The sequence below is a fragment of the Bolinopsis microptera genome, chromosome 12, assembly GCF_026151205.1.
Source record: "Bolinopsis microptera isolate Bmic1 chromosome 12, MBARI_Bmic_1.0, whole genome shotgun sequence".
Lineage (NCBI taxonomy): Eukaryota > Metazoa > Ctenophora > Tentaculata > Lobata > Bolinopsidae > Bolinopsis > Bolinopsis microptera.
This window is the reverse complement of record NC_087083.1, coordinates 8,084,459-8,095,767: the sequence shown is the minus strand read 5'-3', so window position 1 is coordinate 8,095,767 and position 11,309 is coordinate 8,084,459. Positions and strand designations below refer to the sequence as shown.

The 11,309-nt window shown below is 39.9% G+C and overlaps 1 protein-coding gene across 1 annotated transcript; it reads right to left on the bottom strand.

The window, feature by feature from the left end:
- Window positions 1-5,721: 5,721 nt before the first annotated feature.
- On the bottom strand, window positions 5,722-11,197 carry LOC134824233 (pyrimidine-nucleoside phosphorylase-like). The gene is made up of 10 exons (XM_063836015.1): window positions 11,060-11,197; window positions 10,592-10,862; window positions 10,391-10,491; window positions 10,095-10,211; window positions 9,375-9,527; window positions 8,640-8,832; window positions 8,375-8,473; window positions 6,802-6,932; window positions 6,449-6,577; window positions 5,722-6,333 (listed from the first exon to the last, which is right to left on the bottom strand). The coding sequence occupies exons 1-10, from the start codon at window positions 11,177-11,179 to the stop codon at window positions 6,280-6,282; spliced, it is 1,368 nt and encodes a 455-aa protein (XP_063692085.1). The 5' UTR covers window positions 11,180-11,197; the 3' UTR covers window positions 5,722-6,279.
- Between the last annotated feature and the right edge of the window lie 112 nt (window positions 11,198-11,309).

Here is an 11,309-nt window from a genome sequence, read left to right as displayed (position 1 = left end):
TATTAACTGTTTATCAGTCCTTTCCATCTCAGCATTTACTGACCTTTTAAAGGGTTGATCAAGGGTATGCAAGTTCTTATGTGGAGGAACAATTGCTCAGCTGGTGACTTAATGAAATCGGAGCTGATTGTAGTGATCGCTGACTGGTGTCCTCAATAGCTCACGATGTTTGTATTGCTCTCATATTGCTATTATTTCCCGATTCATGACTCAAGTACGTGTCCATGTCATCGACAAAGAATAGTTAAGGACATGGGTCAGCGAACGAGGTGTTTTTTAAAAAATATAGTAGCTTGCGTACGCGCACACATTTCTCACCCGGCGTTGTCGCTGGTAAAATGTGCAAAGTTATTTTTTGCTCTCGAAACCCACCATATTTAAACTCACATTCCTGGTTCCTTTTTATCTAATAATATACCATTTTTAACAGTCATGTTGACTGGACTACTAGTTATTTTCATTATGGATATGACAGTGGTCGCAGTTCAATCTAGGACGAACACCTCTTATCCCCAGTCTCTACAAACAAATACTTCGACCCCCAACCAACAGTCTATCAACAGTTCATCCAATACTAAAGAAAATTTTATCTCTAACCAGAAGAGAGATAAGATCGTCACGGAATGCATTGATAACGACTGGGTAGTAGATCCTGACGAGGGTAACTTTGACAGCTGTACTACAACCGGGGCACTCCAATGTTGGCTGTATTGCGAATACATCCTTGAGTGCTATGCTCTCTTTTTTGATATCATGGAGAGTACTTGCACTTTATTTAACAATAGCATGTCATTCCTGGACAGCCGTCTGTTTGAGAAAGGAGTATCTGTAGTTCTTTATAAGCGCTGTATGGAACGAACAGTGACAACTACTATAGGGGCTAGTTTACCGGATATAGTGTCCCTCAGTCACTCTGGGATAGGGTTTCTCATTGAAAAAGCAAATCATCAGATTATTTGTTCAACGAAAGGAAAATCACTAAAAACTGAAGAGGATGATGTCAGCTACCGTTTGATCTGGAGACCCTGCACAGAAGGTAAAACATTAGAAATCAGAAATTAGAAAGATCTTTATAATCTAACATATGTGTCAGATCAAAACTGAAGTTTTAAATGAAAATTATTCAACTAAAATCAGAAAACATACCAAAAATAAAAGGAATGATTTTAAAATGAGCACCGATACTTATTACTTTTAGGTACAAGGTGGGTTCTGCGAGAGACAGAACATCAAAGCTTTACCGTCAAGGGATTCGAGTTTTATCAGATCTCTCCAGCAGACGAGTTACACTTGTGTATGGATGTTGATGTTGACAAGGAGGGATTTGCAAAGGCAATTTTGTCAAAATGTCACCAAATTCTAACAAATCTACCAAAGAAGAACGATCCTCAGTTGATGTTCATAAAATCTGAACCAGCAAGTTTACACGGGACTGAGACGGACATGCACTCAATCTACTCGATATCTGGTGTTAGGGAGGGTATAGACGGCATTTCCATTTTGTTCACAGGGAAGGAGGTTAATGCGGACTCACTTTCTGGGATATCATTTAGGAATCCTGAAATCTATCAGCAAAACGGAATGTCTTGCCCCCTTTCCCAGTTCTTCACCCCACATGGAGTAGTGAAGAACAAAGGGGAGCTTCCCTTTGTTCTTCCAGGATACCAAGTAGAGATACAGTGCGACCAGGGTTACGGAGTTAAACTTCTTAACTACACATCAACGCAAACCTTGATTTGTTCTGAGGACGCAAAACCTCAACTCTGCGTGCGGATCAGGTCGAGTCGGGTTAATACTAATAAAAACAAAAATGAAGGATTCAACGGTTTGTGTAATTTATTTTTGGTTTTGGGTATAATCAGTTCAGTCATAGCGGTGGTTCTACTGGTGATATTATTGAAGAAAAGCAGGCAGCGGACGGAGGTGCAAAATGAAGATATAGAAATAAATGGCCATTATACGTTGCCTAGTCAGACAGGTGCAATGTGTGTGGACCCGCCCGGGCGTCAAATGGGCATGGCTCGGCCCGGAAACGTGAGACAAGAGATAGCTGCAATATAAGAACCAGATTCACTGAATTTAATAGAACAACATACATTTCAGCTTGAAGAACGAACAGTGATTGATTAGGACCAGAGTTGAAAAATACGTATTTTACGAATTTTATAAAATATCAAAAATCACGTAACAAGTGTTATTGTACCATTGATAGCTCCAATAAAGTAATAAGTACTATTATTAAGAAACTGTTTACACCATTAAAATATTCAAAACCCCTAAAAGAAATCAAGTCATCCTAAAATGGTGATCAGTACAGATCAAGACAGCTAGAGTTAAAATTTGTTTCTCCAAGCAACTCTATCATCGGCTAATATCTTAAGCTTATTAAGATCATTCAAAGAGTTAAGTTTTAAACCTCTACGGGTCAAATCATTCACAATAATCTTGAACAAATTCTTACGATGCGCACCGACGCGCCCTTTACAGTTTGTTGTGACAGCAAACTTTAACGCTAATGCAGCGGGGGAGTCATCAGCACTACGCAAGATATGACCTAGGAGCTTCCACCTTGCTTTAGGGACACGATCTGATAGCTTAACTGAGTTACATCTTAGGTATAAGTTTGCATTGGATATTGTTCCATGAGGCCAATAAATGTTCAGTAATGATCTAAGGTGTTTTCTATGGCAAATGTCTAGTTTTTCTAGTGACTTTGCAGTAGGACACCAACTACTGCAATTGTACATGATGATTGATACAATTTGGGCTTCATATACTGCTATCTTTCTGGTAACGGAGATATTCTGCTGAGACCAGATCTTGGTGAACTTATAGAAGGCATTGTTCCCAGCAATGCATCGAGCAGCTATATCACTTTCACTACACAACAATGACCCAAGAATCTTACTCTTCCGCCAATCTTCATTTCCACGTAACATGGTATCATCACGACCAGGGATTGTTTCTCCAACAGGAGCGAGGAAAACATGGGTAAATTCTGTTTTCTCTGTGTTAATGAACAGGTTAAACTCCTTGAAGACTTCCTTAGCTATTGGTAGGATAGCTTCTAAGGATTCTTTTTCCACGTTCATGAAGTTACAATCATCTGAATACGCTGACTCCAGTGGCATACCTTCTTTTGAAACAGGGGGATTAGGTATGTGTGGGGGAGACTCTGCTGGTCGTTGGCGTAGTTCTATAAGAGCTCCTGCTAGGACAAGAGTGAAAAGCTTGCCGGAGAGACTGTCACCTTGAAAGGACCCAAGAAGACTCTCGAATACAGCAGATAGTTCTCCTTCCACTCTGACCTTGAGCATGGTGTTGGTTAAGAGGAGTCTTACTAGCCTGAGGTCGACGTCTGTGCATCCAGCTTTGACAAGAAGGTCAAGTATAGTCTGGCGTTTGATTGTGTCAAATGCTCGAGACATATCTATGCCCATCTTGTGATACTGGAAGTGTTTACGCGTGACAACCGATATCAACATCCGCTCAGCCCACACTAGATCACCACAACTTCTACCATGTTTGTACCCCGCCTGCGTGCTACCAGTGAAAGCATCAACTTTGTCTTCAATTCTCTTCAGTACAATCATGGATAATATCTTACGAGCACCATTTGATAGACATAGAGGTCGTAGACTAGTGACAGGACCAGCTGGTTTGCGAGGTTTCGGTAAGGGGGTGATGATGGCTTCACCTATAACATCAGGAAATGAATTGGTCTCCAATGCGCTATTGATGATCTCGGCATATTTTGACCAGAATTTTGTACCAGCATTTTTCAACCACTCGTTGTAGACTTTATCTGGACCAGTGGCTTTGTTGTTCTTGAGAGATTGGGCGGCTTTCTTTACTTCATCACATGTGATGGGTATGTCTAGGCAGCGTCCATCCCCTATAAATGCTTGAAGTGGTTCATCCTCACACGTGAACTGCTTTTCGTAGTAGTCTCTGATCACTTGAGCTTTACCAGCATCTGTGGCAACAAAGTTACCTTCTTCATTGTGGACACTGATAGTAGATTTGGGCTTAGTGTCAGCTAGAGTACGCACAGCTTCAAACATCTGCCTTGTGTCATCTGTTGACATGATGGTTCGAGCGATGTCATCGGCACGTGTGTCAGCAAGGTTCTTGAGATGCTTACGGATGTCTTTCTGTAACCTGTTGATCCTTGTACGGACTTGAGTTCTGTCAGCAACTTGGTTGTTACAGTTAAGTGCAGCTTGCAGGGTTTGTCTCTCTTTTACAAGGGCTTCAACAGTTGAGTCACTACTGAAGTTACGGTTTCTGGAGCGTGGTAGTGTCCCGATTACTTCATCAGCAGTTGTCTTAAGGACATCCATCAGGTTAGTGAGATCATCATTAGGATTTGATGTTACCTGAGAGTTGTTGACTTTCTGTTCGACTGAAAGTTGGTATTTGACTTTGGTGGGAAGGTCAGTGGTAAGCAGGGAGTTGTTATATCTCTTAACTACTGAACTTATCTTTTTTGTAGGAAAGATTTTGTAGTAGGGGGCTAGTTTGATCTTACAAGCAACGAGTCTGTGGTCTGAGTTAGTAGCAAGACCGCCATATGCTCTACAATCTTGGAACATGAATCTGCTGCGTGTTCTGCACAGAATATAATCTAATTGGGCAAAGACTGGACGAGTAAGTTTGCTACCTTTAGGGCGACCTTTGGCAGAAATACACATAGAGAAAGTAGTTCGATGTCTACAAGGATGATCAAAATAGGTATTGGTAGCAAACAGTTTGTTTAAGCACATGAAGTTTAATAAATGTTCACCGTTGAAATTCCTTGTACCCATTCCAAACTTGCCCATATACTCTGTTACACCATACTGATAGTCCAAAGGAGATAAGGTTCCCAACTTACTGTTGAGATCACCACAAACAAACAATTCATGAGATGCAGGAACTGAAATAGCATGGGTGAGTTCTCTGTAGAACTTTCTAAGAAGGGCAGGGTTTCCTTCTGCTTTAGGATTAGTCGGGCCATAACCGTTAACAATTCTGATATTTTTAGGATGGGATGAGAGATTAGAAGGAATGACGACATTAAGATAGGAAACCCGGTCTGAGGTATACTGATAGTCTGTGACATAAGGTAGTAATCTAGGACTTATGATGAAACCTAGTCCACCATGTCGTCCTTGATTTTGCTCCATCATGATCAATTTGTAATTGTTTCGGAGATATCTAGTGGAATGATTTTTGACTTTTGTCTCTTGAACGCACAAGATATCAACACTATATTCAAAACAATCCGTTCCGAGTTCTTCCTGTTTCTCCGTCTTAGAGAGCCCTTTTGCATTCAGTGATGCTAGGCTCAGTAAGGAAGTAGAAGAAAACTTTGAACTCATAACTGTCTCTTTCTGCTTTAACGTCTGCTTCGTCACACCAGTTTTCGCTGATGCTTGTGTCACGCGTCACCGTGTCATACCACCTATTGCTTTATATAAATTTACGATTTTATTAAAACTCGCGTAGCTCTGTCGTTTTTCACCTCGCATATGACTTCAGAGTACTGGGCACGTGCAGTTGAAGTTAAACTTAAATAGAAATGTGTCTGAAAAAAATGCAAACGAATGACATAACTTTAGTCTTTGAATGAAATTTCAAGAAAAATAGGAAAACGTATTTTAACGTATTTTTGACGTATTTCATTTCTAAGCAAAAATACGCAAAATACGGCGTATTTAAAAATTATCTCACGTATTTTTCAACTCTGATTTGGACGGAAAGTTTTGACTTTTAATCTTCAGATTTAATTAAACAAAATAGTTGTGATATTGCGTACTTTTCAAAATTCCAGTAAATGCAGTGATCGAAGTTTTTTTGCTGAGTTAATAAATTTTCAAATGCAGGGTTTCTTTTGAAATTTCACCTCTTGCTTATTTTTGTTAAATTGTTTTTGTTCAGATATATAATGTAATGTCGCTGATATTAATTTCTTCCAAACGTTAACTTTAAGCACAAATGACAATTTACTTGTTTTATGTGTTTTTTCTTAAAAAATCATCCAAGGTAAAATTTATCATCAAAATAAAATGTAATAAATGCAATCACTGTCAACAGTTTTGATTTTTCCTAGCAAAGTCAGGAATTTGGATTCATGCAGTTTAAACTAATAAAATTACTCTATACTACTATCCTTTTAAGGTGTCTCGGTTTCATAATTTTAATTATAATTCAACATATTCTCTGTTGGGCAGTGATATCAGAAGTCTTTGTACGGAAATATACAATCACGTTTTATTCTTTCCAATATTTCTGCACTCAATGCTGACTTCTATAAACCTCATAATCCACTGTTGGAGCATTTGGCTTCACCTGAAACAGACAGGGTCTAATTTCTCTTTAAGATGGCCATCTTTTAAAAAATGACCGTGAATAATCCACAAAATGTAATACATCATAATATGATCATAAAAGGAAGCCCACTTACGATAGATAGCACTCTCCTGATGGGAGCATCGTTTTCACCAATAAGAAAAGCCTCTTTAATCCTAGTTTGCAACATCGTGGTCAGTTGTCCGTTGTGATGAACTTCCGCTAGAATGTCTCCGTTTTCGACCTAATCAGTGGAGAGGATTGCAAGTTAGTAAATTGTTATTGGTAACTATAGTAACTATAGTAGTAGTAAAATTTGAATAGTAATGATTTCGTTTCGTTCCAACTCATTATTCGTTACTTGTCGATTATTTATCGCTAAAAGAGTAAAAGGACCGCTATATATTTTAAATTTGAATTTCTTTCAAACTCTACCCACGGTAGAGTGGGTACCTACTACCTACTCACCTTATCCCCTTTGGTGCGGAGAAGCTTTATCCCTACAGCAAAGTCTATCTTATCCCCAGCTAGCTGCCTTCCTCCACCCAGCAAAACAGTAGCTGTACCCAGTGCCATCGCATCTACCTTCTCAATGTATCCTGAACATTCTAACTTAGTGCCATCGCATCTACCTTCTCAATATATCCTGAAAATTTTAACTTAGTGCCATCGCATCTACCTTCTCAATATATCCTGAACATTCTAACTTAGTGCCATCGCATCTACCTTCTCAATATATCCTGAACATTCTAACTTAGGGGTCGTTCAATATTACGTAATCAATATTTTAGCAATTTTTACCCCCCTCCCCCCTTCCGTAATCAACCGTAATCAAGACCCAACCCCCCCCCCCTCCTGACAGCAATATTACGTAATCATGGCCTGACCCCCCCCCCCCCCCCCCCCCCCCTTGACTTTTTTCCTAGAAAACACTTTTCTCTACGTTTCATGCTACCCTGATCATGCTATCATGATGATCCGAAATCATTGTCATGATATCCGGCCAAGCACCTTCTAAACTACTTACTATTATAGCCGGATATTCGATCAATTTCTAAATTTTATCACTATCAGAGTGAAATTGAGTGGAATTTGAATTAAAATATTGTCAAATTGTTATTATTCTAGAGGGTAAAAAAGAAAATTTTGATTACGTAATCAACGGCCGAAACCCCCCCCCCCCCCCCCCGTAATCAACCGTAAGCATTTGGAAACCCCCTCCCCCCTCGGCTGATTACGTAATATGTGAACGACCCCTTAATAGTGCCATCGCATCTACCTTCTCAATGTATCCTGAACATTTTAACTTAGTGCCATCGCATCTACCCTCTCAATATATCCTGAACATTCTAACTTAGTGCCATCGCATCTTCCTTCTCAATGTATCCTGAACAATTCTAACTTATTTTATCGGACTTTAATCGTAATCAACGGCCGAAACCCCCCCCCCCCCCCCCCCCCCGTAATCAACCGTAAGCATTTGGAAACCCCCTCCCCCCTCGGCTGATTACGTAATATGTGAACGACCCGTTAATAGTGCCATCGCATCTACCTTCTCAATGTATCCTAAACATTCTAACTTAGTGCCATCGCATCTACCTTCTCAATATATCCTGAACATTCTAACTTAGTGCCATCGCATCTTCCTTCTCAATGTATCCTAAACATTCTAACTTATTTTATTGGACTTTGCTTGGACGAACATAATTTCGGGCGGCCACATCTATGAGCGCAAATGTCTCTGACAGTAATATGTTAGCCGGATTTCAATTGGAGCTGACATTATGTGAAATCTCTACTCTCTAGCGGTCATGAAATGTACAACCGAATAAAGTCCGATAAGATAATTCCAACTCTTGTGAAAGGCAGCAGTTTCTATTAAAGTATTAATAGCTATGATTCATCGGCACCTCTTCAGCTATAGACTTGAAGAGTGCTTCAAACATGCAACAAAGCAGAATCTCAGACTAGCAACAGACATCAGACCATCATTTATATAATGTTCGTAACTAACATAGTAAGATAGTAACAATACCAGTACCTGACTGATGAGCAAAAATTCTTTGGATGTATGTTGGTTTTGCAAATACCTCCTCGTACTTCCCAGTTCTTAGCAATTCCAACGTTTCCTTCTCCACCCCTAAATTATAATTACATACATATTACTTAACATAATTCTAGAATACAGATAATTACATATTACTTTGCAAGAGATGGACTGATGATGTACTGCTAGGAATGAACATATCTGAAGAACTAAAGCTATTGTTGTAGTTTTAATCAGTTAAACAGAGTGTTACACTAACCTTGGTTCCCCAGTATCTCCAGGAACTTATCCAGAGCAGTTCCATTTCTAAAAGTCTTCAGTATCATCTCCTCTCCCTGTTCCAGTGTCTCGGCAATACCCCCATCATAAAGAAGCATACCTCCCTGTACTGCTACTATCTTATTCAAATCAGCCGGCCCGTTCCCTTTCATACACTCCAGCGACTCTATTATCTGAAATAACATCGTCAATAACATTATCTTATTGAGCCCCGCACTGGCCCACAGAAACCCACAGAAACCCACAGAAACCCACACACACACACACACACACACACACACACACACACACACACACACACACACACACACACACACACACACACACACACACACACACACACACACACACACACACACACACACACACACACACACACACACACACACACACACACACACACACACACACACACACACACACACACACACACACACACACACACACACACACACACACACACACACACACACACACACACACACACACACACACACACACACACACACACACACACACACACACACACACACACACACACACACACACACACACACACACACACACACACACACACACACACACACACACACACACACACACACACACACACACACACACACACACACACACACACACACACACACACACACACACACACACACACACACACACACACACACACACACACACACACACACACACACACACACACCTCCAGGGAGTTGCCGATAGTGTAGCCTATAGGAGTGTGCATCTCCGTCAGCACTGCTGTAGTGTTAACTCCCATACCGTGTCCAATATCCACCATCATGCGGGCTAGCCACTCAGCCTGTTCGTGACTTTCTGTTGTTGACGCTACTCCTGACTGGTAATGTGGAATTTAGAGCGAGTTTTAAGTAAAAAAGGGTGAGTTTTAAGTAAAAAAGGGCGACTTTTAAGTAAGAAAGAGCTAGTTTTAGGTAAGAAAAAGCGAGTTTTAGGTCAAATGGGGCGAGTTTTAGGTCAAAAAGAGCAAGTTTTAGGTAAGGAAGGGCGAGTTTTAGGTAAGAAGGGTGAGTTTTAGGTAAGAAAGGGTGAGTTTTAGGTAAGAAAGGGTGAGTTTTAGGTAAGAAAGGGTGAGTTTTAGGTAAGAAAGGGCGAGTTATAGATAAAAAAAGGGCGTGGTTAAATGTAAAAGTGGTGAGAAAGTGTTATTTAGGGGACATGTGGCATGTATGTATGTTATTTAGGGTCTAAGAACTCGAATTAAGTTAAGATATCTCGGGCCCAGCCGACCATATGAGTAGGGGTTGTTGGAAAGCAGGAATACTATGGAAAAACAAGCTCTGATAGCAAGCCCATTCCATTGCTGTGCTGGTCCTTTAATAACTGGAATTAAAGATTCCAGGCTAACTCAGAGGTCACCTAATTGATATAATATTCTTTAACTAACCTTTACATCCAATACAAGACTTCCTATTCCCTCCGCAAGCTTTTTACTCATAATACTGGAGCAAACCAAAGGAGCGTAGCAAACAGTCGAGGTAACATCTCTTATCGAGTAAAGCGTCTTGGGTGTGGATTAGTTATATTAATGAATAGTTATATTAATGAATGTGATATTAATGAATGTGATTATATTAATAAATGTGATTATATTAGTGAATGTGATAAAGCTGAAACCTAATTGTTAGGTAGATAAAATTTACATTGATAAGTTATTAGTTAAGTTATTAGGGATTAATAAACCTGATCAGCAGGAGCAATATTCCCAAACTGGGTAGTAATATAGCATCCCACATCTCTCAGTGTCCTCATCATGTGCTCTTCAGTCAGGGATATCTTGAAACCTGTTATTAGTAAATAATAATAAATCTTAATCTGTAAACTAAACCAGTACAGTATCACACTTGCAGTACATCTGTTACTGGGGTCCCCAGCTATAACTACCTGGGATAGCCTCAAGTTTATCAGCAGTTCCCCCAGTGTGTCCCAATCCTCTCCCAGCCACCATGGGCATCTTCAGCCCAAACAGTGGAACCGCAGCCACTAGTGGAAAAGTAACTTTATCTCCCACCCCGCCAGTGCTGTGCTTATCCACCATCTTCCAGGAGGGGTCCCACTGTTGGACTGTTCCGCTGTTCATCATTGCCTTGGTTAGAGTCACAGTTTCCTTTCTTGACAGTCCTCTTAGACAGAACGCCATTAGCATCGCCCCAATCTGGTGAATTAGAGATTAAATATTACTTATTAAGAGAGATTACAAATTAGAGAGATCAAAAGGTTTTGAAAGCTTTAAAATATTTAAATCAAATTTGATTGAGTTGTATGTATATACATATTAACATTGTTAAAATTATCACTACCAGAACTTTCACCCATAAAGAATAACGTGTTTAACATAAATATCTCCGTCACCTGACTTCTGTCAATTTCTTTATTGCAGACACATTCCACAAAATACTCAATTTCATCGTCCATTAGCTCTCCTCCTTGCCGCTTCTTTGATAGAACCTCCGGTACCGACAAAATAACCATGGTAACTACAAAAGTTAGTCACATGTAAATTATAATTCTAACAAAAGTTTTCAAATCTATATAAAAATGTAAAGTCCAAAATAAAAGGTGATGCAAAACGTTTAGGTGAAGGGAGAAAGAAAGAGCTGGA

What these genes read in the sequence shown, in the direction of transcription:
- LOC134824233 (XM_063836015.1), bottom strand. Translation starts at nt 11,179, where the DNA reads ATGGTTATTTTGTCGGTACCGGAGGTTCTATCAAAGAAGCGGCAAGGA. An exon ending in GGAGATACTGGGGAACCAAG is followed by an intron (nt 8,474 to 8,639) that starts GTTAGTGTAACA and finishes ATTATAATTTAG; the next exon opens with GGGTGGAGAAGGAAACGTTG. An exon ending in TCAGGAGAGTGCTATCTATC is followed by an intron (nt 6,334 to 6,448) that starts GTAAGTGGGCTT and finishes TGTCTGTTTCAG; the next exon opens with GTGAAGCCAAATGCTCCAAC.